General features: G+C 40.9%; 2 protein-coding genes across 6 annotated transcripts in view; both read right to left on the bottom strand.

Moving 5' to 3' along the window:
* Positions 1-267: 267 nt before the first annotated feature.
* Positions 268-2,903, bottom strand: LOC117494298 (espin-like). The gene is made up of 4 exons (XM_034145141.1): positions 2,749-2,903; positions 1,395-1,650; positions 543-826; positions 268-306 (listed from the first exon to the last, which is right to left on the bottom strand). Exons 1-4 carry the CDS (start codon positions 2,749-2,751, stop codon positions 268-270), a joined length of 582 nt encoding a protein of 193 aa, XP_034001032.1. The 5' UTR covers positions 2,752-2,903.
* Positions 2,904-6,688: 3,785 nt separating this feature from the next.
* LOC117494204 (uncharacterized protein KIAA1755-like) overlaps positions 6,689-27,473 on the bottom strand; it is a 46,950-nt gene continuing 26,165 nt past the window's right edge. The window contains exons 22-26 of one of the 5 annotated variants that reach the window (XR_004557057.1): positions 26,692-26,976; positions 26,327-26,568; positions 25,634-25,692; positions 25,050-25,325; positions 6,689-7,511 (exon numbers count right to left, since the gene is read on the bottom strand). Coding sequence is in view for 3 of the 5 variants with exons in the window: in XM_034144984.1 (XP_034000875.1) it covers positions 25,654-25,692; positions 26,327-26,568; positions 26,692-26,976 (566 nt within the window). In the remaining 2 variants the exon portion in view is untranslated. Of the gene's footprint in view, positions 7,512-23,352; positions 25,326-25,633; positions 25,693-26,284; positions 26,569-26,691; positions 26,977-27,311; positions 27,410-27,473 lie in introns of those variants that run through there. The other 4 variants (XR_004557058.1, XM_034144984.1, XM_034144986.1 and 1 more) reach the window with 4 other exon arrangements.

The following is a 27,473-nucleotide window of genomic DNA, read 5'->3' on the forward strand; positions in this document are numbered from 1 at the left end:
TAAGATTAAACAACAAATGATAACGTACTTCACAGCAGAACTAAACCACCAGCAGTACTGAAAGTAATGTTGATGCCAATTTAATTGTCAGCTCTGCATCACAATTTTGAGTGATCTGTAGCCAGATTAATTACTGGAATTAAGATCAGACCCATCACAACAACCATTGTGTGTGTCAGGCCTGCCACGGTAATGAGCATCTTTGTTAGCCTCGTTAACCATTCTAACACAATAACATCATTGTACGCACCAAGACAAGGAACATTGTTACACAAAAGCTATAGCCCGAATGGAGCAGTAGCCCAACTGATTAGACACAAGGGAAAATGGCAGCTAATGGCCAAACACCACCATCCTTCTGCTTCTTTTGGATTGTTCCATATTGCTCATCATTTAATAGTCAGCAAATACTTCTTAATTTGTTTTCCCAAACTTGGGAATATTTATGCATGTTTGAGCAACAATTACCTCACCCACTGTATATAATATGCTGCAAAAAAACACATAGAACCTTTGAACTCATGCACAAACTCTGTCTTCACCTCCGTCTTGCTGGTGTTGCTGTCCACGTGTCGCAGGTTGCTTTTCACCTTCAGGAACTCCGCTGATGTCGGCTCCTTAGGGGGCGTTGGTGCTTGAAAGCTGGGGGGTGGAGGAGGCGACGGGGGGGTCTGTGGGGGAGGCGGGGGTGGATAGGTTGGTGGTGGTGGGGGCTTGGAGGCGGCATCAGAAGGTATCTCGTTCTTCTTGGTCACTTCAGATCTTATGTCTGGGTTTAGCATGTCCATATACGCCTGCATGTCTGAAATGGCTGACTCTGATGCACCTGTGAAGACACGGTCCACTTAATACAGCAAAGTGTTGCATAACCCTTTAAACATTTGCTCAGTTTGCTTTTCCCAATGCACCATTCAAACATATGAAACATGAGTTACTCTAATGATGGTCCACCTCTCATCCAAACAAACTATCTGCATGCAGACCACTAGGGTGCAGCACCAGTATATTATACACCTGTGCAAACTGCTGCATGCTGGCTCTACTTCAGTAAATATCTAGGGCGTTCCACTATTGCTCAGATACTATATGTTGCACGTACAAGAAATGGCATTTGAGAATGTATAGCTAAATGACTGAAGACAGCAAAGCTTGTTTACAAATAGAAATGTATTTAGCCATTAATAGATCATCAAAATAGTTTGAGGGTACAAATATTGGATTTTTCATCTAGCGTTTTTGGTATTTCATTTAAGAAGCAGAATGGTGGAAATATTATGATTATTTAAACATTTAGAAGCCTAAACTCATTGTCCCCTTGTTGGTTCTCCTAACTAAAAATAAATTGTAGTCTGAAGTTTAAAAGCTTCATGTTTTTATAACTCGTTCTCACAGACCTGTGTGTGCGACTGTGTTCAGCTGAGCTGGCGGCCCGCGTGTCGTGGTCAAGCTGCTCCTTTTCTCCCCAGTGCTGAACTGGCTGGAGTTGGCTGAGTCGTAGTTGGACAGAGAGCTGGATGGTGAATTGATGTCAAAGTGTGCCGCCTGGCTGGCGGGGGGCATGGTGGTGTTTGGGGACGAGAGACCCGAGTCCGGCTGCTTGTACTCGAGGTCCATTGAGGGGTCCCGGGACAAAACACGGTGCTCCACACTCTGTCAAAAGATGCAGTTCATGAAAACAGCCATCATCATATCAGTTTTATTTAACATGTATGGTTCATTCTATTTAATGTAAAAGGATACAGTGTCATTACACATGAAAGATAAATAAGTATAATAAATAAATCTATTATCTATCCGTTCATTCATCAGTTCATAAATCCTACTACCTCTTATTCCCTGATGACTTACACGAGGAGAACAGCATTATGAGTTTAATTACTGCACACTAATGAAACATCTCACAGCTGATCAAAAAGGCTCTGGAGCCCTCTGCTTTTCCCACAGCACGGGACTCAGTTCGCTGAATGTCCCTAATGGAAAGAGTCCCAGAGGGGGGGGGGGGGGGGGGAATATGTTTCCCACACACCAGAGAGAGTTCAGTGTGGAGGGCTTATTATTCCTCTGGCCACTTGGGGATATTGTGTGGTTGAAGCCGTGGAGTACACTGTATACCAAGAGTTAATAGCCCCGATAATTGGCAACAACTGATGCCAGTCGAGGGACATGTTGGCTCAGTGCCAGCTTGTTTTTTTTCCATGGTTGCATTTGGGCACTGCGGGATCAACAAAGGAAGAATTCCAATTATGTATTTCAATTAGCATATTTAAAGGATAAGTTTGACTGATAACATTTGGACTACAGTTTGGTCATGGAACAAGTATTAAAGCAGGAATGATAACTCATCATTTCATGCAGATGCGGATAAAGTGGAAGTTGGGCAATTTTGCTGCTATTTAAACAAACAAGGCAACATTTCACATTATGTGCTGTGCAAATGTTCTGTCTAAAACAAATATTGTACTTTATTCTGGGTCTATCTATGGTCCAATTGCCCATGAATGTCACTTATGACTGCCTGTCACCGCATTCAGCTCTGGGGTAATCTTATTTAGTATAGAGTAGGTTGGAGATTTCTTTCCTTCTTTGGTAGTTTAATGAAGATCATTTTAACAGCATTTACACAATTTAAACCTCATTTTTTCGGACTTATGCTATATTTTTGTAAGATTGGAGTTTGATCCCCACTGATAATTCCCTCTAGGTTTAGGGAGGTTCGAGTTAGTCATGGTGCACAGCTGTGTCTCTTACCATGTTCTCCACAGTGCGCAGATATTTGGCACACTGGGAGTGGCCGTTGTACTCAGCCAGGTCTGCTCCTGTGAAGCCGTCCTGGTCCCTGGTGCCCAGGTCCACCCCATTGACCACAAGGATCTGACAGCACTGGAGAGTGACATGAGAGACACGGAGAGAGTGGTAGAAGTTATCAATAAGATGGAGAAAATGACAGTGGCAGTCAATGTGACAGCCGTGCACTAAATCAGCTTGCTTCAGTCAGAATAAATATAACTTACATAAAGCTTTGTGAGATGATTACTGTTTAGAAACTGTAAAAAGTTAAACTATTAACTTTTGTTATTATATTTACACTTGATATATAATGATTCAAGATCTAAAAAGACCCATACCTACACCTGGATTGGTTATAAGGCTGCAAAAAGGTGGGCTGAAAAATAGGACTTTATGAGTCTCGAACCATCTAATCCATAGGCCAGCATCTTTAGAGTCAGGGTAAGGGTAATTTTTCATTGAGTTCAATGTCAATTCAACTTCAATGTGGTGTAAAAATCAGAGAACATTTTCAATTTTCTCTGATTGCAACACGTCAATATTGTGGTCATCTGCGTGACCAGACTGTGATACAACAATACGTTACTCAAAGCAGAAGGTCAGAGTGGTGGTAAGCATGAGGCCATTCATTCAAAACAGATGGTTCAGTGTGAACCACTCATCTGCTTTTACTCGTGTTGTTAGTTTCAGTCTGACTGTACAACAGTAGAAGAAAAACACAAAAACACACCTCCAGTTCACCGTTCTCTGCAGCGTCGTAAGGCCCTGACACACCAGGCAGTCACCAGAGAACTCGCCGACATCCAACACCGACAGATCCATCGACGAGTTCTCCTGCGTATTGGCCGTGTGTCGCACTGAAATACACCGCTTTACTACAGCCGAGCACGTACGAACTGCGCATGCGTGAGTGGCAATAACTCTCCTTACCAGCAGGCGGCGGTAGTGTGTATTCGTCATTCAAAATAGGCAACAACCGGAAGACAGAGAAGAAGAACAGACTGACATAAACAAACAAATAGCGGGTGCCGTTCCATTTTCACTCTCGTCCATCGAAAACATGTTTTAGAATATAAAAATACATGAATGATGAAATGAGCACATAAAGTGCAGACATACTATCAAATCACAGTTAATAGAACTGCATCTGATGATCGCAGTGTTCTGGCGGGTGTGTAGTTTATTGAGTCAGCAATGTAATAATGGCCACTTCTTGCTAAATTTACGATGAGATGAAAAACCGGACTTGACCAAACAAATCACGGAGCTCTCAGCAGAGGACAGCCGGGGACGCTCCCGCCGATATCAGAGATGTCCCTGCTATGTGTGGGAGGTAAGAGAGGACATTTAAGGGCTATGTTTGATGTCTTTAAGGATCACCTGCTGGTGTTTAGCTTCTGTCCTGTTCCTTAAATCGTTTGTTTACGTCCCTCACTTCCGTTTCGCTTCTCATTTGCTAGCTGAACAGCTGATCAGAGTGGTTTCTTGGCCCGATAGCTTGTGTCAGACACCCGGCCGGTTGTCGATCGTGAAAGGCCAAATAAGGCGTGTCACGGCCGAGGGTTCGGGACACACCAAATTCACTTTGGGCGACAAGGAACCCGTTTTCGCCCAACAACGCAAGACGGCCGATATCGGCCTGGTGTGTAGGGGCCTTTAAGCCCTGAGCCTGTTTTTCAGGTCTCAGGCTCGAAAATGACATTCCCAGAACAAATGACCATATCTTCCCTTCTAAAAGGGTTAAATTAATAATCTTTATTCTCAAAGTAATGATAAACCTGTGAGTTGGATGTAGAAAAGTCAGAATCAATATAGATGTTTTTTATTTTAAAGAAAATTCAGATTTTACATAGTAAAAAACTGTAAATTATAGTGTCCGTCCAAAGATAATTTTTACTTATAGTGAAAACTACCCTTGGATGATGGGTTAGTAGACTAAAAGCTTTAGGAATCCAAAGTACAACATATAATAAGTACCCTGTATCAAGATTGATGCAAAACAAGTGAAATTTGACCTTTTTAGAGAGATTTAGCCAAAAAACCCCACTTCTGGGGTCATTTGGGTGGATTTGACCTATCTCTGGCCCCCCTTGGTCGATTTTGATGAATGAAATCTCTTTATAACCGCTAGAGCCAATGGAATCGAGGGAAAGTTATATACACACCAACACGTTAACAAATAAGGAGTGAGAGTGACGCGTTACCAAAACCGGAAGCTGCATACACTCTGGTGGCTACCATTAGCAGCTAACTTTTCCGCTCCGATTTTTACATAAAAAATGGAATTATGGATTATAAATAATTTTTAAAAAGGTACAGGTACATTATCAACCTATGGATCAACAGTTGTAGACATTTTTTTTTTCGTTTTAATGCCATTGAACACGTCTTTTGACCTAATTGACAGCTACGGTGAGACGATCTGCCGTAAAACCTCCGTAAAGGTACGTGTTGTGATGTCTGTGTTTGCTTCCCCTGTCGCAAGTTCAGATCGCTCAGTGATGATACTATAACTAAATAATCAGTGGAGTCTCAGCTTTAATAGGCTATATTGTATGTGCGGCTACGATAAGTAATAAGGGTATCTTTATCTTGAATTGTGTGCCGCAGTGCGTTAGAATTTTTTCGCTCAGGGGTCATTTAGACCCTTCTTATGAGACTTGTGTTTTGTTTTGGTAAAAATGGTTCATATCTTCAGTTAGCTGAGATTCTTCCCGTTAATCTGGTGCTACACATTAATAGTTTCATAAATGTTAAGAAGCCCTGAGACATTATCTCGAAAACAAAAAGGTGGGAGGGGTCCAATGGGGGGACCGCCGTGCTTAAGAGGTTAAACAAATATTTGCTCTCTTTTATTTATTCGACCAAGGCCTTAAGGCAATTGTGAATGATTCTTCTTTGGGAACAGAAGCTTAAAAACTGTAACAGAATAAAATCAAATAATGAGTAATGCACACTCAAAATAATTCCAGCCACATACATAATACATAATTATGCATTATAAAAAATATAAAACACTAAACCAGATAGACCATAGTAATTTTATTTCTGTAAAATAAATATAAACAATAATAATAACAACAATAACATTTTTTCATAAATTATTGATGTCATTCTTTGGAGCTGCAACATACTGTGAATTGGTATAATGATTCAACATTAACACAATGTTCCAACAACTGATGAATGACATTATATAATGTAACACAGGAATTTACACATCATACAGTTAAAACTTGAATGCAACTGATTGTAGTCGTTTTTTTCTTATGCAAGGCACACATTTTTCTCAGATCACATGGTGAGTCTTTCACTTTTAAAATGTTCAGTTACTGAAGGATGCTATAGATAATGAAACCAAAGCCTCGATGTGTTGTTTCCTGATTAAATGCACATTTAAAAAGGTAAAACATTGTTTATTAGACTGAGAGCCTATATTTAATCAAATGTGTCAGCAAAATGCGAGAGAAATCTCCCTGACACACAAAAGAAAGAGCTGAAAGACATTTCAACTGCTTTAGCACCAAAATAAAATCTACGCCTAGGGAAATGAAACAGATTGCAACAGGTGTCTACAGTCTTTAAGGAATTATGTGTTCGTGGAATAAGGAAGTGAAGCTGTCGGATGACATCCTCATGTTACGGCAATCTGTCTGGTCAGAGTCCAGAAGCGAGAAACCACACAATGTGATACTTTATCTTAAAATAAAAACACAAGAAGAAAGAAAGAAAACAACAACCGTACTGACCCCACATTTGAATATTGAAACAATGAAAAAAATAAATGAAAGAAAGCTAGTAAAGCAAGTAAGAAATGAAAAAACATGGATCTGTCATGTTTTAAAAAGATAGTGGCTTTGAAATTAAAATAACCAGAGGACAACATTATGATCCTGTCACTTGTATACTGTACAATAAAAATCACAGACCTTCATTAATAACTCATTAAGAAACAAAAATCATATGAGAATAACTTTCTGTAATGGTCATTTACTTGAGGATGTAGCTGGGAAATGGATCAGTATGTAAGCACAAGTGGACCCTTAAAGACAGTAAGTGGTACCTCAGCATGTACGTTAAAGCTTGTAGTAAAAATGTGTGTGTCTGAGTGTGTATGCTAAATTATTTCAAAGTAGTTCAAATCCTGATGTGAAAGCACATGAGCTAGTGGTCTGTCCCTTCAAATAATTATTTGAATACAGGACTACTGTAAGAATCTCAGAGCCAGACAGATACAAACCTGATACAAACATTTGTTTAAAACACAGCAGTAGTACATACATGAACAGGAAACCTTTAACTGTAGGAGGAAACAAATATCCCTATATATATATTATTTCTACATATAACATCCATTTAGGTTCTGCATATTGAATCCTTCTCCATTTATGGTAATCAACTACGTTTTGTATCTTCAGCGAGTGCTGGGCCTATTGCCAGTGGATAGCTCAGCAGTTGGACTCCATTAAGTTCCCCTCATGATCCTGTAACCAAAACAATGTAGTCCAGCTGTCAGGAGAATTCTCAAGCAGTGCTCTGGCAATACACCTGAAAGGGTCTCCCTCATGTGTGGTGATGCTGGTTCTCTGTTTGTGAACCAGCATTGTGCCATTTCTAGAAGATAATAAAGACAACACTCTATGATCCCTGCTGTTAATAATTGTAGGCTGTATAGCACAGAAGATCCCACAAAATGGTGTGTGTGTTTGTGTGTGTGTGTGCACCTTATGACCAATATTTCAACTACATCATCTTTTCGTGTGTGGTAATTTTAGACTATATGTGATATAAGACACATGAGACAACCACATTTAAATGACTGCCATGTGATATTAACAAACCAAACCTCAGTTGGTTCAATAAATCACTGAAAACTAAAAACCTTGTGACCAGACAAAGCTGGCAGCCGCGTGACTGTGGAGCATGACATGTGTGTGTTCACTCTGCAGGGCAGCTGGAGGCTCTCCAACAGGACGGAGCAGCTTCAGAACACCGACAATCTGCAACAATATTCAAGGCACAATTTCATATTACTACAGAGAATATTGATGAAAACAACAACAAAACAATAATAATAACAATACATTTGATGCTAAGCAAGGTTATCTAAGATGGCTAGATGATTGAATTAGACTTTTAAAATATTAATAATTCTAGCAATTAATATGAATAAATTCCCTTAAATGTAAATACTAGTAACTATATTTAACTTTTCAAAGTGGAAATTAAGAATAGTAAAACTTGGATCTGTTATTTTCCTATACTTTCACTTTAAATGCATGTTAATTTAAGAAATGTACATTTTTACCTTTTGCAGGGAATCCAGGGTTAGACTTCTGTTGATTTTCCAATTATAATGTCATCCCCCTGCAATGCAAGATATCAAATATTACTTTTTTATACTTCAATATAATAAAATGTTCAAAAAACAAGCCTATAACATGATGTCTTGGTTAATAATACTATATCTGTTATACGTTGTTTGTCTTCTCAGTAGCATATTGTAGTATTTATGCTGAATTCTTGACACATATTTGGACCCTTTCAAAACCTCCTGAAGTGCCTTCAGCCACTCTATACTGGATGCATGACATTAATGCACACTTTGCAAACTATTTCATGTTTTTATTTATTTCATTTAAGTATTGCCAGTCCTGCACAATTTGTACACAAGCTACATCTCGTCCACTTTCCATAACAACACTGCACATATTCTTTTTTATTTTATCGTATTGTATAAGTACTTTGCAATAGTATTCTGCATGTTTTTTAGTATATCCAGATTTCATGTTAATACTTTTCTATATCTTAACGGATAATAGTTTCAATTGTTTTTCAAGAGAAATTCCTCGTATGTGTTAACCGACTTGGCAATCAACCTGTTTCTGACTCTGATTCATTAGAGAAGCAACATGTGATTGAGAATACTTTGATATTTGACCCATTGTCCCATATTTGACCCAAACCGCTCACACTGGAGTTGTGAGTCATCCCAATGTCGCTAGACTGGGAGAGAAAACACAGAAAATACACTGGTAAAAATAATCAAGTGTGGTTGGATAATTCTGCTTCACTAGGAAGCATCAAAACTAACAAAAAACCAAGGAAGTAGAATATAGTGCATATCAAAATGAGGTTGAATATCAAGCATTTTGATAAAACAGGATGTGTGCTGACCTTGAATGACTGCTTGTAGACATAAACATCGTTGCCAATAACTGTCTTCTTAGTTTTGCTGAAGAGGATGAGATCTTCAAATAGAAAGATGCGGCGGACACATTTCTTCTTCCGGAAGAAAACATTGAACTCATCCTGGCGAATCAGCTGGCCCTGCTCCTTTAAATTCACCTGATAGCGCAGAGAAATGTACAGCAGAGCAGAAAATAAAACATTTGTATTGAACTGCTGTGTATCAAGTATTTGTTATATTTCATTGTATTATCTTACATCACAGTCCTGGATGGCGTCCATGGTGAGCAAATCGTTGCCATGACGCATTTGAAAGCGGACCAGATCTGCAGCAGCCTGGATCTCAGCCCTCTCTCGCTCCCTCTCCCTGCTCATCTGATCAGGCACATATGAACCCGGGCCGCTCACACTCTGTGGGCACATGGTGGAAGCGAGCAGTGAGTCCTGGATCATGTCTTTGGGCCTGTGTGAGCCAGACAGAGCCAGCATGTCCTGCAGCAGGAGGCTGTACTTGCTGATCCTCTGGATGGGCCTCAGCAGGTAGGAGGACAGGTCCATCATGTCCCCCAGCTCCTGCTGCTTCTTCTGCGGGGGGAAACAAAGTGTGAGTGTACATCTGTTAAGCATGGCATGTGATGAAATGTATTACCTATTACAGTTAAAACAATTGGGTTTAAGCACAGGACTACAGAAAAATGCCTTAAATGAATGCAAACATGCCTGGGTTTGGGGGAAGCAAACATGAAATATAATAAATTAGACTTAAAGGTCCCCTATTATGCAAAATGCACTTTTTGATGTCTTTTATACATAAATATTTGTCCCCGGTGTGTCAGGAGACTCACAAAAAAAACCCCATCTCTCTTTTCCTCCTTACCCACATCTCTGAAAAAACGGGGGTACAACTGAGCTGATCCAGAATTGCTGCGGTCATGATGTAATATCGGAAATGTGGGCTGGCTTTACACCCACGGCCCTATTAGAAATGTGGCTGTATCAGAAACAATGCGCGACATGTTTTGGAAGTTATATGGTCTGCGTTTACACAGCAAGCATCGCTAAGACTCAGAGCTAACGCTGTAAGCTACGGACCCAGAATCAGCATTTCTCTAATAGGGCTGAAATAGAGGGGTATGAGGCATTGCTAGAATGGGTGATCTGTTTGGTATTTTGAGCAAAACACTTCATAGACATGTTTTTTATATATCTGAGACCTATAATATATGCCTAAAAATAGTATAATAGGAGACCTTTAAATTAGTCTGCAGGAGCTTTTGATGAAGTTTGGATGTTGTTAAACAAGGCTCAATCTACTTCAATTCATTAAGAATTTATTGAACCTGCTGTTGGATTCTTCGTACAATTGGTCATTTTATTGGGTGAGACATTCATATAAGAGAAAAATAGGGCAGAAACTGACCTTGAAGATGTCATGGCGGCGGTGCAGGATCAGGGCGTCTGACAGTGGTTTGTTCTTGCTGTACAGAGCGTAGAGGCCAAAGCTCTCACTCTGTGGAAGAGCCCCGGTTAAACCATATTAGAAAATGTATGATATTAAAAAGCAGACAATTAACTCTTAGAAGCCACATATATATTCAATAATAAAACAGTATAGTATTGATCATCTGATTATTTGACTGAAATCCTGTAAGTGAAGTCTTCTAAATCTTGAGAGTAGGGTGGGATTACTTTTTATTAATTTCAAGACTAATTTCTTAAATTATTCAAATGAAATAATAATAAAAATTAAAGCTGCAAGCAGCGTTGAGCGGGTCTTCGACGCTCCGCAGGCTGTTGTCCACACGTCGACGTGTCACGTAGGTGTCTCAGGCCGATCGGACAACGTACATAGGAGTTACAGAAGTATCATAAACATTGTGTTTGAAAAAAATTACTACAGAGACACAAAATCAATTATAAAGAGACAAAAGAAACTACAAAGAGAGCGGCACAATAAACTACAAAGAGACACAAAATGACTGCAAAAAACACACATTAATAAACAATAAAGAGAAAATAATAGATACAAAAAAATAAACTTTGAAGTTCCATTAAACATTGTGAAAAGGTTTCAAAACATCTGAAAAACAGGAACTGAGGACAGATGTTCGACTCCCTTTTACTCGGTACTGGAATGAGTTTAAGAAATCTGCGTGGGTTAACAAAGGGTCAGCGCTGCAGAGAGAGTTTAAAAATGACCAATGTTAGACTCAGAACCACTATGATAAGGGTCAAGATAACCACAAAGAGACATAATGACAAAGGAATCTACTTAAAATGAGTAAAGAGAGACACAAAAATGAACTTAAAATGACGACCAAGAGACAAAATGACATAAAAATGAACTTAAAATGACAAATAAGAGACACAATGACATAGAAATGAACTTAAAATGACAAAAAAGAGACAAAATGACATAGAAATGAACTTAAAATGACAAAAAAGAGACACAATGACAAAGAATCTACTTAAAATGACTAAAGCATAATTTTAAATGACGACAAAATGACTAAAATAAACTTAAAATGACAAAAAAGAGACACAGAATGAATATAAAGTGATGCATAAATGCATAACAACTGCAAAGAGACTTAAAATATACTATAAAGAGAAACAAGGACACAACATTACTGCTTTTAAAGAAACAAAACAAGAGAACAAAAACAAGCAGCGTTGAGCGGGTCTTCGACGCACCGCAGGCTGTTTTCCGCATGTCGACGTCACGCAGATGTTTTCCGGACTCGGCCGTTAGCAAACGTGGGAAATTTCAGGCCGATCGGACAATGTCTTTAGGAGTTAGAGCAGTAACACCAGGGGCGTCCCTCCCTACAGGCCGATCACGCGGACTGCGTGGGGCCTCACCTTGCAGAGGGGGCCTCACCTTGCAGAGTTGGCCTCACCCTGCAGAGGGGGCCTCATCTTGCGGAGGGAGCCTCAACTGAGCCGAAAATGCAGCGCACCTATGCGCTTATACGGCGCAATTAGTGTGGCGCGGCACGGTTTCACCGCTGCGAGGCTCCACTAGCACCCACGCCGCCCCCCCCCGGCGACGCTCGCGAAACAGAGGGCCTCATCATATATCGTTGTGTGGGGCCTCATGTTGGCCAGGGAGGGCCATGAGTAACACAAACATCGTGTTTGATGGCGAGTGATCTGTCGCCATGGCAACGGAATTTGATACCCCATAATACGCCTAGATGTGTTGATGGCTGCATCGTTATCAAACCTGTGAAGTTTTGGGCCGTTTGGAGCATGTTCAATGGAGTTATGAGAAAACCGTGTTTCATGGCGAGCATTGTGTTACCATGGCAACGGCATTTGACGAAATCTCAAAACTGATACATATATGTCTTTAGGGCTGGACCTTTAGCACATATGTGACCTGCTCTATCGAAATCAGTCGCATTGACCCGAAGACACATTTTGAGTTGTATACACTGTTGGCAAGAGGAGATTCCTAGCTTTCTAAGGATATCAGGATTATTGTTGTACTCCAAATATTAAGCAAAATATGTCACATTATATAATGACTGTCACCGCGTTGTCATTTTGAGAAAAAGGCCTTCAAAGTTTCCTCTTCTCTGGAATCCATCGATCTGATTGATTATTAGCGGAGCAAATGATCAAAATAGTACGGAGGGGAAATATCTTTGTTTGGATTAATGGTCTGGGGGAAGCTCGCGAGTGTGTGTGTATGTTTGTGTATTTTTGCGTTTGTGTGTATTGTGTTTGTTTCCCGGGGAAAACACTCACGAGAAACACCGGCTGTTGTTATGCCTGCTGTGACGTTAAGTTACTCTGTTCTTTGCTTGTAATTATGCCGTTACAAGCTTCAAAGTTGTATTTATCATCTGAATTTGCTGAAACAAGTTTAATATTCTGAAAGCCAAGACTTTGTTTAATTGAAATCAGATGAAAACAAACTGTAACGGACCCTGCCGTATTATCTATGATTACTATACGCCTTACATTCATAATTTCAGCCGGAGGGAGGGGGAGCTGCGCTGCAGAAGAGCAGGGTGCGAGTGAGAGGTGCCTGTCATCTTCCCTTTACAAGCTTCAAAAATGTATCTATCGTGTGATTTTGGAAATAAAAGTTTCATATTCTGAAAGCCAAGACTTTGTTTATTAAAAATCAAACAAAACACCCGAACCCCAAGAAACTATTTTTGTACGCAAATCCACGTTTAGTTTGAAATGAGCCGTTGCGACTTCCGACTGATTTCGATAGAGCGGGTCACATATGTGAAGTTTGAACACTTTTTGAGGAAAACGTACTATTGTCATATTGAGGTGTTGAGGGCCGGACCATTCACCATTATCTGAAGTCTGGTGCCGTTTGGATGATTTTCCATTGAGTTATGACAACACCGTGTTTCATGGCGAGGGATCTGTCGTCATGGCAACGACATATGATGACACCCCATAATTGACATAGAGCTGTTGAGGGCCGGACCATTAGCCATCATTTGAAGTCTGGTGCTGTTTTTACCATTTTCATAGGAGTTACGACAACATCGTGTTTTTTGGCGAGAGATGCGTTGCCATGGAAACGGCATATGGTGAGATGTCAGATTTGGCGTAGAGCTGTTGAGGCATGGACCGGTGATATACAAGTGAAGATTGGGGGACGATCGGACCGTGTCCATTGGAGTTACAGCGACATCGGGTTTTATGGCGAGGGATGCGTTGCCATGGTAACGTCACATTATGTCACATCAGATTTGACGTAGAGCTGTTCAGGGCCACAGTGTTAACCATCATGTGATGTTTGGTGGTGTTCTGAGCATGTCAGGTGGAGTTATGACATCATCGTGTTCCATGGCGAGGGATCGGCTAGCATCGAGCGAACGTGAAATGGCCGACTTCCTATACGTTTTTGTACACACTTCCAAAATGACTGCAAAAAACACACATTAATAAACAACAAAGAGAAAATAATAGATACAAAAAAATAAACTACGGTCACTAGAGACAGAAAACCAAAGAAAAGGACTTCAAAGAGACACAAAATGAAGACAAATAGATACAGAGGGACTACAAAGAGACACAACACAACTACAAAATGACTTAAAAGAGACACAACAAGAATACGAAGAGACACAAAGACTTGAATAATAATACAATTATACAAAATAACAATTATAATAGTAAAACATTTTGACCTGTTTCTAAATGTAAAGGTGTTATTTCATCCAATTGACACAAAATAAAATGGTTTTATACTATGCTCTTCACGGGAATAAAACTGCTTTTATTTAATTATGTTGGTTTTGAAGTTCCATTAAACATTGTGAAAAGGTTTCAAAACATCTGAAAAACAGGAACTGAGGACAGATGTTCGACTCCCTTTTACTCGTTACTGGAATGAGTTTAAGAAATCTGCGTGGGTTAACAAAGGGTCAGCGCTGCAGAGAGAGTTTAAAAATGACCAATGTTAGACTCAGAACCACTATGATAAGGGTCAAGATAACCACAAAGAGACATAATGACAAAGGAATCTACTTAAAATGAGTAAAGAGAGACACAAAAATGAACTTAAAATGACGACCAAGAGACAAAATGACATAAAAATGAACTTAAAATGACAAATAAGAGACAAAATGACATAGAAATGAACTTAAAATGACAAAAAAGAGACAAAATGACATAGAAATGAACTTAAAATGACAAAAAAGAGACACAATGACAAAGAATCTACTTAAAATGACTAAAGCATAAACTTAAATGACGACAAAATGACTAAAATAAACTTAAAATGACAAAAAAGAGACACAGAATGAATATAAAGTGATGCATAAATGCATAACAACTGCAAAGAGACTTAAAATATACTATAAAGAGAAACAAGGACACAACATTACTGCTTTCAAAGAAACAAAACAAGAGAACAAAAACAAGCAGCGTTGAGCGGGTCTTCGACGCACCGCAGGCTGTTGTCCGCATGTCGACGTCACGCAGATGTTTTCCGGACTCGGCCGTTAGCAAACGTGGGAGATTTCAGGCCGATCGGACAATGTCTTTAGGAGTTAGAGCAGTAACACCAGGGCCGTCCCTCCCTACAGGCCGATCACGCGGACTGCGTGGGGCCTCACCTTGCAGAGGGGGCCTCACCTTGCAGAGGGGGCCTCACCCTGCAGAGGGGGCCTCATCTTGCGGAAGGAGCCTCAACTGAGCCGAAAATGCAGCGCACCTATGCGCTTATACGGCGCAATTAGTGTGGCGCGGCACGGTTTCACCGCTGCGAGGCTCCACTAGCACCCACGCCGCCCCCCCCCGGCGACGCTCGCGAAACAGAGGGCCTCATCATATATCGTTGCGTGGGGCCTCATGTTGGCCAGGGAGGGCCATGAGTAACACAAACATCGTGTTTGATGGCGAGTGATCTGTCGCCATGGCAACGGAATTTGATGACACCCCATAATACGCCTAGATGTGTTGATGGCTGCATCGTTATCAAACCTGTGAAGTTTTGGGCCGTTTGGAGCATGTTCAATGGAGTTATGAGAAAACCGTGTTTCATGGCGAGCATTGTGTTACCATGGCAACGGCTTTTGACGAAATCTCAAAACTGATACATATATGTCTTTAGGGCTGGACCTTTAGCACATATGTGACCTGCTCTATCGAAATCAGTCGCATTGACCCGAAGACACATTTTGAGTTGTATACACTGTTGGAAAGAGGAGATTCCTAGCTTTCTAATGATATCAAGATTGTTTTTGTACTCCAAATATTAAGCAAAATATGTCACATTATATAATGACTGTCACCGAGTCATCATTTTGAGAAAAAGGCCTTCAAAGTTTCCTCTTCTCTGGAATCCATCGATCTGATTGATTATTAGCGGAGCAAATGATCAAAATAGTCCGGAGGGGAAATATTTCCGTTTGGATTACTGGTCTGGGGGAAGCTCGCGAGTGTGTGTGTGTATGTGTGTATGTGTGTGTGTGTGTTTGTGTATTTTTGCGTTTGTGTGTATTGTGTTTGTTTCCCGGGGAAAACACTCACGAGAAACACCGGCTGTTGTTATGCTTGCTGTGACGTTAAATGACTCCGTTCTCCGCTTGTAAATATGCCGTTACAAGCTTCATAGTTGTATTTATCATCTAAATTCGCCGAAACAAGTTTAATATTCTGAAAGCCAAGACTTTGTTTAATTGAAATCAGATGAAAACAAACTGTAACGGACCCCGCCGTGTTATCTAGATAACTATATGCCTTACATTCATAATTTCAGCCGGAGGGAGGGGAAGCCACGCTACGGAAGAGCAGATTGCGAGCGAGAGGTGCCTGTCATCTTCCCTTCACAAGCTTCACAAATGTATCTATCGTGTGATTTTGGAAATAAAAGTTTCATATTCTGAAAGCCAAGACTTTGTTTATTAAAAATCAAACAAAACACCTGAACCCCAAGAAACTATTTTTTTACGCAAATCCACGTTTAGTTTGAAATTAGCCGTTGCGACTTCCGACTGATTTCGATAGAGCGGGTCACATATGTGAAGTTTGAACACTTTTTGAGGAAAACGTACTATTGTCATATTGAGGTGTTGAGGGCCGGACCATTCACCATTATCTGAAGTCTGGTGCCGTTTGGACGATTTTCCATTGAGTTATGACAACACCGTGTTTCATGGCGAGGGATCTGTCGCCATGGCAACGACATATGATGACACCCCATAATTGACATAGAGCTGTTGAGGGCCGGACCATTAGCCATCATCTGAAGTCTGGTGCTGTTTTTACCATTTTCATAGGAGTTACGACAACATCGTGTTTTTTGGCGAGAGATGCGTTGCCATGGAAACGACATATGGTGGGATGTCAGATTTGGCGTAGAGCTGTTGAGGCATGGACCGGTGATATACAAGTGAAGATTGGGGGACGATCGGACCGTGTCCATTGGAGTTACAGCGACATCGGGTTTTATGCCATGGTAACGTCACATTATGTCACATCAGATTTGACGTAGAGCTGTTCAGGGCCACAGTGTTAACCATGGGGATGCTGTGGCTCAGTGGTATAGTGCGCTGAACTTCTGAATCAGGGGATAGCAAATTCGAGTCCCACTGCAGTCAGCATGTCGTTGTGTCCCTGGGCAAGACACTTCACCCCAAATTGCACCTGTGGGGATTTCCCACAGTACTGAATGTATGTAAGTCGCTTTGGATAAAAGCGTCTAACAAGTAACATGTAATGTAATGTAATAAATATATATTAATGAGAATTTCTAATATTATACACAAACAAATTATTTATACAGTTATATATTTATGACAGTTGTGGAGTTACTCCTCACATGTCTGAGGAAGCAGCGGGCCACCATGGCAGGCTGCCTCTGGCAGGCCTCCAGCTCCGGCAGGAAATAGTGGCTGTGGAAGTCGTAAAGCTTCTCCAGGTTACCGAAGATGACGCCTCTCTTGCCCCGGAGGTCCTGGGGGATGTCGGGTCGGTCCAGCAGGGGGAGGTAGTGCGTCAGGATGTAGCCCAGAGAGACGTACTCCCTCTCTGTGAACACCAGCTCCTCCAGGACACGCTGCAGCCTCCTGGGAACAAGACAGAAATAACTTCAGACCTAGGACACTCAAGAGCATATTCTTCATAAATATATTTATTAGCTAGTAGTATTTGCAAATAACAAATTGTATCTCTTCAACCGTTGAATACATATTTTATGTGTTCTCTGCATCTGTACAAAACAAATCATATAAGTAAATGTTTTTAATTCTCATATTGGTAGTTCTGTGAATACTAAGGTCACTCACAAATGCTTTGTACATTATTGTTTCTCACAATGTTACTCTGTGATTTCCTTGATTGGTTTTACAGCTAATTGATACTGAATTCTCAGATTTCCGGTATTTAGTTATTTCCGGTATATCTGAATTAGGTACTTGTAGTCGTAGTTTTTTAAACGTGCATTGAAAGCATATTGACAAAGTAATTTAACGTTTCAACAGATGATACATTGACATGCTGTCCTTTTAATCTTACTCCATGCACTGTGATAGAAAAAAACAAAAAGTTGACTAGTGCAAAAAGAGAGGGGAAGAGAAGCAGAGAAAACAGTACCTGTAGCACTTTATTGGAGGCTTAGAGGCAGAAAAGAGTGCATGACATTTTATTAAGACTTACAACATTAGTAAAATAAAGGCATGTCAATCAACTCAGAGAATTATATCTTGCAGAGACTAAGTCAGATTAATTAGATTAGTAATGCAAGCACACTTCACCCACATGAAGTAAACTTACAGTGCATTGCTGGCACTCTCCTGTGGATTTGCCGAACCAAAGGCCCCTTCATATCTCCCGATGGGCAGGCTGGAGTGTTTGCAGCCTAAAGTCCCGTCCCCCCCCCCCGCCCCCCCGGTCGCTCATACAGGAGTCCTCGGAGCAGAAGCTGCCGTGTCGGGACAGCTGGAACTTCTGAGCCTCCTGGAGGATCCGACAGGACGGCTGGCCGTGGTGTGAGCAGGACGAAGAGGGGCGCCCCCGCTGCTCTGGAGGAGTGGAGGACCCCGCCGTCGCTGCTGCTGCTGTGATGCACGAGTCCTGGCTCACCGACCTGGATCCAAGACCTCGTCCCCATGGAAACCACTGGCAGCCGACAGTGTGGGACTGAGACAGAGCAGCGGCGTCCCTCTCGCTCCTCGCTCTGCTCGTCTGTCTCCTCCTCGTCACTCTTTCTGTTCTCCTTGCCGTCCTACTATTAGATTATGAAAAGGCACCTTAACAGAGTATTTTACACAGTGGAAACATCACAGACCTTCACTTTAGAGGGAACAGATGAGATCAATCAATTCATGTTTTGCTCTGTAGAATGTCAAAAAAGTTGAAACATTACCATCCCACTTTTTTCAAAGTCCTGGTTAAGGTCTTTAAATGTTGTGTTTTGTCAGTCTAAAATATTATGATATAAAACATAGCATTATCTGCCATTTTCACATAAAAAACGACTTAATCCATTAATAGATTGTTAAAATAGTTGATTGATGATTAATTATTTGTATGATTAGTCAACTAGTGTATTAGTTGACTAATCCAACCAAGAACTCTGAATCCTGATGAAAAATACCAAATCCTTCTCAAGTGAGATGAATGGACCAACATATTACCTGTGAGGAGACTGTGGAGGGACCTTTGACCCCTGGCTGTGATCTTCAGGTTTGATGTTAGAGCAGGCAGCAGATGTTGGGTCTGTGTTGTTGCTGCCCAGGATCGGCTTTCTCTTCCCTAAATCCACGGCTCCCGACACGATGCCCTCCCACTGCGGGTGACCAGGTCCGGGTGTTGACTGTACCACCAGACTCTGGCTCCCAGGCGACGGTGTCTGAACAGTAGTGCTCACCACATCAACATAATGACCTTCACACCAGCTGCTAGAGTCTGGTTCAGGGTGGAAAACCTCATCCACTTCCCGGATCCTCTCCTGAAGCTGCTGCCTGGCCTCCTGGCATCGCAGCCAGGCTACGTTCCAGACCTGCATCCCCCTGGAGCCCCTCAGGGCGCTGGCCTGGGCCTTCACTTCCTGAAATGTATCTGGGCTGAACTGGAGGAACCTGTCTTGGAAGGTCTGGAGGACGGAGGTGTCACTGCTGGACGGTATAACACTGGTGGTGGTTGGGTGGGATGCATCAGATGGGAAAAGGGATGCAGTGCTCGATCGAGGGTCTTGGTTGTGGCGCTGTATTGGCTGAGTGTTGGCTTGATTGACAGGTGCTGTATCCTGGTCACGGTTTTGCTTTTGGTAGATTCTGGATTGAGTCTGGTCCAGGTACTCAATGCATTCGCTGGCCAGAGCATTAGCCTATTTCGAGATATGAGAAGTTGTTTTTATTATTCATGATAAGAAATGTTCATGCTCTCATCTACTTCTTTAATATCATGTTACCCTCCACAGACATACATTTTATAACCTGACACAAATGTCAGCGAAGAAGAAGCAGGATTGCACTTCACTATCATAAATCAGCACATACAAAAACTGCTTTCTTGAAAGTGAACTCCTCCAGGCCTGACTTGAAGGAGCAGACTAGAGTCCAGAAATCCTCCGTCTCTGGGTAGGAGAGCCCACTCTGCTGGAGGAGCTCTGCCTCTGACACTAACGTCATGGCGTGGTGTCTGCGGTCCTGCAGGAGGAGGGAGAGAGAGATTCAGACAGGTGGATGGACAGAGGCACCCAAACACACGATAATAGCCACAAGAAAACATAGACTCACATTAGCTTCAATGAGGAAGCGAGTGAAGCTGTTGAGGGTCTGCTCCATTTGCTCTCCAGAGTCCTCGACTGACTCAGCCTCGGGCAGGTGGCGCTCTCCCTCTACAGTCAACCACTGTTGCATCTGCAGGGAAGGGAGAGGCAAAGCAATATTGTGTTTGTTAGTATGAGCATGTACATGTGTAACTTACTTTAAAAAGTCCTAATCTAATCAATAAACGATTTAAGTTAATATTTAAATGTATATGTGCTTATGTGTACGACTTCATTGATGAGCTTGGATAACTCACCTGCGTGAAGTGTCCCTCCATCTCTCTGAGTTGCAGCAGGTACTCCAGGTGTTCCACAGACATGTTGGACCTCTGCACGAGGACGTGAGCCTGCTCCTCCACGTAGTTGTACAGGCTGGACACCGAGTCCACTGCGTCACTGCACATGGGAGAAAGATAGACCATAGGCTTGAGAGAAATACAACTATTGAGTAAGAAGACAGAAACATTTCACCCCTCACAAAGACATTCAGTACATGTGAATGCAGTAGTGAGAGGTTTACCTGAGCTCCTCGCAGTGGGGGTACTTGAGGTCACTCTCCTTTCTTAACCTCGCCAGGACGGCCCCGCCCTCCCTCTGCAGTTCAACCAATCGGCTGTCCTCCAGTACATTCCTCATCAGAGTCCTCTGGTCCACCATGCACTGCTGCACACACTGTTGGACAGAAATACATTTATATTAAAATGAGTTAGTCATACAATAATTCCTTCACATCAACATTTATGCTTCTTCCTTGTACATTCCGGTGGATTTACAATTTTTTCCAACTTTTAACAAATTGATAACTATAAGCCAGATATTTAAAGGTCCCATGTCATGGCCATTTCTACTGATCATAATTCCATTGTTGAGGTCTACTAGAATAGATTTATATTGTGCAATTTTCCAAACTCACATTGGTTTCTCATACAGCATCTCTGTATAGCATGTGTATTCACTCTCTGTCCTAAACGGCTTGTTGGAGCTCCTGCCCCCCCCCCCTCCCTATGAGCCCACTGTGCTCTGATTGGTCAGCTCGCCCACTCTGTTCTGATGAGTCCACCACCGTTACAGCGGAACATCAGTGATTATGTGTTACAGTGGTGTAGTGGTCGTTGGACGCGGGCAGCACCGTGTGTGTGACCAGGTGTCCCACAAATTGAGACTATGTCCCGCATTTGGGCGACACTCGCGCAGAAAGGGCGGCTCCGTTCGCTTTTTTAAACGGCATCATGTAAGTTGCGCTGACAGGCGACAGAGGTCCACAGAGGTCCACAATGTACCCCCCCCCCCCCCTCACCCGCAGCCTGGCTGTGGGTCTGTGTGTGTGCTCGGACCGGGCCCGGGCCGGGCCTCGCCCAGCTTTCATCCAGGATTTGGGCCCGCCCAGGAGAAATCAGGGCTGAATAAATTAATAAATACATTTTTTTATAATTATGTTTATTGTTGTTATTTGTAGGGCTTTGTCCTAATATTTATGTTTGTATTAAACTATGTTGAAAGATTAGTTTAATATAATTTTTTTATTTTGCTAGGAAATTCTGAATGAAATTCTGAATGAAAGTCAGCACGCGAGACTGGTTTTTCGCTGGGTTGAGTCGTGTGTTTTTTTTTTTAAGTGTGTTTTTTTTTAAGTGAGATGCGGCACAGCAGCCTGTCAGTTTACTCTTGCTAGGTTATTTTGGCTATTATCATTTATATTTATCTGCAACAATGGATATCAGGAAGTGGTTCACGAACAAAAAGAGCTCACAAAAGGAATATGGCAACTCAGCGCCAGATGCAAGCACATTAGAAGAAATCAGTTACGTTACCAACGAGCTAGCAAGCCAGCCAGGGACAAGGGAGGCTGGCAAGAGGCAATCAATTATATTTTGAAGAGAAATTGACTCTCAAGCCCTCTCACAAACTCCTGCTCTGTGCGCAAGCAGACCGCTGCACACGCTCTCTCCCTCGCTCTCTCCCTCGCTCAACCTCTCTCTCTCTCCCTTTCTCTCCCTCGCTCAACCTCTCCACCCTGCGTGCTCGCTCAAGTTGGCACAGCGTTACAAATGTGCCACAAAACCAACCAATGGATGTATAATAAGACCGTCAACAGCCTGATGGCAACCTAAAACCCCTCTCTTTCCGTATCTCAGATAGAAGATATGATTGGAGACTAAACAATCGTCCCCCCGTCCCCCCCCCCCGTTGACAATTCACGAGCATCGATCCAACCCCTAACCCCCACCCAATTCGCGGAGGGGTCGTTGTTACGTCACTTGGTTCCCGGAAGAAAAAAATGGAAAAATAAAATCTCCAACGAGGCGTTCTGGGGCAGCATATAGAGACATCTTTTCTGTGTTAGAGTTTTACTCGCTACAGGGTGTACTTTGAGGGTTTGTGACTTTGCAGACCGTTTACATGCATAAAAAGCTACATAACACACAAGTGGACAGGTAATAACCGAAAAGCATGACATGGGACCTTTAAACAGAATTTGTATATCAATGGATCTATGTTTTAAGTTTCTACTGTAAAAAAAACATATAAACTTACTGAGTTAAATAAAGGTGGGGTGTGTAATTTATTTCAGAAACACTTTTTGTTATATTCCATGGAATGCTCTTAACATCCCGATAGAAATGAATATATTAAATGCTTTGACAATAAATACAAAAATTCATCTGTAGAAGCCGACAAGCCGTGGCGCTGTAAAAAGCACGAGCAATCATTTTAGCCGGCCGGGCTAAAGTAACTGGATGGCCTACCTGCCTGTCAGCCTTCCATCGGGGCACACATTTATCTCGTGCCCTCATTGGTCATGTGCGCGTTCGTGTGTGTTGGAGGAGGGGCTCTGTAAGGAAGTGGCACATTTTTTCCGGCTGTGTATTTTCAAATTCTAGCTGGTTTCTCCAAAATTACCTACCTCACCTTGAAACAAATATTTTCTCTCTTTTATTTATTCGACCAAGGCCTTAAGGCAATTGTGAATGATTCTTCTTTGGGAACAGAAGCTTAAAAACTGTAACAGAATAAAATCAAATAATGAGTAATGCACACTAAAAATAATTCCAGCCACATACATAATACATAATTATGCATTATAAAAAATATAAAACACTAAACACATGTACATGTGCCAGATAGACCATAGTAACTTTATTTCTGTAAAATAAATATAAACAATAATAATAACAACAATAACATTTTTTCATAAATTATTGATGTCATTCTTTGGAGCTGCAACATACTGTGAATTGGTATAATGATTCAACATTAACACAATGTTCCAACAACTGATAAATGACATTATATAATGTAACACAGGAATTTACACATCATACAGTTAAAACTTGAATGCAACTGATTGTAGTCGTTTTTTTCTTATGCAAGGCACACATTTTTCTCAGATCACATGGTGAGTCTTTCACTTTTAAAATGTTCAGTTACTGAAGGATGCTATAGATAATGAAACCAAAGCCTCAATGTGTTGTTTCCTGATTAAATGCACATTTAAAAAGGTAAAACATTGTTTATTAGACTGAGAGCCTATATTTAATCAAATGTGTCAGCAAAATGCGAGAGAAATCTCCCTGACACACAAAAGAAAGAGCTGAAAGACATTTCAACTGCTTTAGCACCAAAATAAAATCTGCACCTAGGGAAATGAAACAGATTGCAACAGGTGTCTACAGTCTTTAAGGAATTATGTGTCTGTGGAATAAGGAAGTGAAGCTGTCGGATGACATCCTCATGTTACGGCAATCTGTCTGGTCAGAGTCCAGAAGCGAGAAACCACACAATGTGATACTTTATCTTAAAATAAAAACACAAGAAGAAAGAAAGAAAACAACAACCGTACTGACCCCACATTTGAATATTGAAACAATGAAAATAATAAATGAAAGAAAGCTAGTAAAGCAAGTAAGAAATTAAAAAACATGGATCTGTCATGTTTTAAAAAGATAGTGGCTTTGAAATTAAAATAACCAGAGGACAACATTATGACCTCAGTTTTTTTACGATCCTGTCACTTGTATACTGTACAATAAAAATCACAGACCTTCATTAATAACTCATTAAGAAACAAAAATCATATGAGAATAACTTTCTGTAATGGTCATTTACTTGAGGATGTAGCTGGGAAATGGATCAGTATGTAAGCACAAGTGGACCCTTAAAGACAGTAAGTGGTACCTCAGCATGTACGTTAAAGCTTGTAGTAAAAATGTGTGTGTCTGAGTGTGTATGCTAAATTATTTCAAAGTAGTTCAAATCCTGATGTGAAAGCACATGAGCTAGTGGTCTGTCCCTTCAAATAATTATTTGAATACAGGACTACTGTAAGAATCTCAGAGCCAGACAGATACAAACCTGATACAAACATTTGTTTAAAAACACAGCAGTAGTACATAAATGAACAGGAAACCTTTAACTGTAGGAGAAAACAAATATCCCTATATATATATTATTTCTACATATAACATCCATTTAGGTTCTGCATATTGAATCCTTCTCCATTTATGGTAATCAACTACGTTTTGTATCTTCAGCGAGTGCTGGGCCTATTGCCATTAAGTTCCCCTCATGATCCTGTAACCAAAACAATGTAGTCCAGCTGTCAGGAGAATTATGTTATACAGCTGTTTCTCAAGCAGTGCTCTGGCAATACACCTGAAAGGGTCTCCCTCATGTGTGGTGATGCTGCTTCTCTGTTTGTGAACCAGCATTGTGCCATTTCTAGAAGATAATAAAGACAACACTCTATGATCCCTGCTGTTAATAATTGTAGGCTGTATAGCACAGAAGATCCCACAAAATGATGTGTGTGTGTGTGCACCTTATGACCAATATTTCAACTACATCATCTTTTCGTGTGTGGTAATTTTAGACTATATGTGATATAAGACACATGAGACAACCACATTTAAATGACTGCCATGTGATATTAACAAACCAAACCTCAGTTGGTTCAATAAATCACTGAAAACTAAAAACCTTGTGACCAGACAAAGCTGGCAGCCGCGTGACTGTGGAGCATGACATGTGTGTGTTCACTCTGCAGGGCAGCTGGAGGCTCTCCAACAGGACGGAGCAGCTTCAGAACACCGACAATCTGCAACAATATTCAAGGCACAATTTCATATTACTACAGAGAATATTGATGAAAACAACAACAAAACAATAATAATAACAATACATTTGATGCTAAGCAAGGTTATCTAAGATGGCTAGATGATTGAATTAGACTTTTAAAATATTAATAATTCTAGCAATTAATATGAATAAATTCCCTTAAATGTAAATACTAGTAACTATATTTAACTTTTCAAAGTGGAAATTAAGAATAGTAAAACTTGGATCTGTTATTTTCCTATACTTTCACTTTAAATGCATGTTAATTTAAGAAATGTACATTTTTACCTTTTGCAGGGAATCCAGGGTTAGACTTCTGTTGATTTTCCAATTATAATGTCATCCCCCTGCAATGCAAGATATCAAATATTACTTTTTTATACTTCAATATAATAAAATGTTCAAAAAACAAGCCTATAACATGATGTCTTGGTTAATAATACTATATCTGTTATACGTTGTTTGTCTTCTCAGTAGCATATTGTAGTATTTATGCTGAATTCTTGACACATATTTGGACCCTTTCAAAACCTCCTGAAGTGCCTTCAGCCACTCTATACTGGATGCATGACATTAATGCACACTTTGCAAACTATTTCATGTTTTTATTTATTTCATTTAAGTATTGCCAGTCCTGCACAATTTGTACACAAGCTACATCTCGTCCACTTTCCATAACAACACTGCACATATTCTTTTTTATTTTATCGTATTGTATAAGTACTTTGCAATAGTATTCTGCATGTTTTTTAGTATATCCAGATTTCATGTTAATACTTTTCTATATCTTAACGGATAATAGTTTCAATTGTTTTTCAAGAGAAATTCCTCGTATGTGTTAACCGACTTGGCAATCAACCTGTTTCTGACTCTGATTCATTAGAGAAGCAACATGTGATTGAGAATACTTTGATATTTGACCCATTGTCTTCAGCTCACACATAAATTCAGAAGGTCTTCTTCATCTTGTTACTCCTTCACCTGTAGCTGAGCATTAGCCAGATGTGGAGGTTTGGGGGCGACACCTGGTTTCTTTCTTGTAATCGCTGGTGAGCTGTCTCCCCTCAGGCTGGGGGTCCGGCAAAGTGGTGGGTGGTATACTGAACTCTGGGATACGACGGAGGAGGCGTCGTCCACTACCTCTGCATTAATGGCAGACAGGCAGCTGCGGTCCGAGCTGCTGAAGACGTTGATGTGTTCTCCAGATGATGAGGTGCTGTCCACTGAAGCAGAAACAGGTACTTTAAAAAACAATCAGATTATGTTTATTCATTTAGATAGTTATTGAGCCAAGAAATCAACTTCCAACAGACCCTTCTGTTATCAAAAAAAAAAAAAAAACGTACTTAGTAGGTGATTGCTTTTCCATTGTTCACAGTTACGATGAAGATGATACTGACGAAGGTGAAGATTGTTGATTTCATTTTCAGTCACAGCCTCAGGGGAAGAGTAGACAGAAAGACCGGTCTCCGCTCCCTGTGATTGGTTCCCGGGATAACCAGCTGGGGGTAGCGAGCCCCGTCCAGAGGAGGAAGATGATTGGCTTATAGTCGTGGAAGCGGTGCTGCCAGAGCCAATGGAGTGAGGTCGTGGATACTCTAAGCCCCTGTGTGAATAACACGCCACAGGGACTGACGACACACATGGATGGATGTCATCAATGAGAAAACAATGGGCTGGGTCAGTTAGTTACTGTTTTTTTAGGTAAACATAACAACAAAATGTAAAAGTAAAAACAAATGAAATCTCAAAACATTTTAAAGGTAAACACGACTCAAAATCCACAGAATTTACAGCCATGCAAGCCGCCATGTTGGCTGTGCACAGCAGAGCTTAAAGTGAAATGCTAACATGCTCAAAATGTTAACATGCTAATGTTTAGGAAGTATAATGTTTACCATGTTCATCATTTTATTTTAGCAACATTTGCTTATTAGCACAGCTGAGGCAGATGGGAATTTAATTAGTTTTGCAAGTATTTGGCCATAAATCAAATTTAAATGTTGACCTGATGATGGGGCTAGATGATAAGTCAGGGTATCAACAAAGGTATTACAATTCATCCTGAGGGGAACATAATTGTTTGCATTACATTTTATGACAATCAAGCTGGCAGTTGAGATATTTC

Source organism: Trematomus bernacchii, unplaced genomic scaffold, assembly GCF_902827165.1.
Source record: "Trematomus bernacchii unplaced genomic scaffold, fTreBer1.1, whole genome shotgun sequence".
Classification (NCBI taxonomy): domain Eukaryota; kingdom Metazoa; phylum Chordata; class Actinopteri; order Perciformes; family Nototheniidae; genus Trematomus; species Trematomus bernacchii.

Coding starts and splice junctions, on each gene's coding strand:
- LOC117494298 (XM_034145141.1), bottom strand. Junction 827..1,394: donor GAACACAGTCGCACACACAG/GTCTGTGAGAAC, acceptor GTGTCTTCACAG/GTGCATCAGAGTCAGCCATT. Junction 307..542: donor GCAACACCAGCAAGACGGAG/GTGAAGACAGAG, acceptor GTGTCTAATCAG/TTGGGCTACTGCTCCATTCG.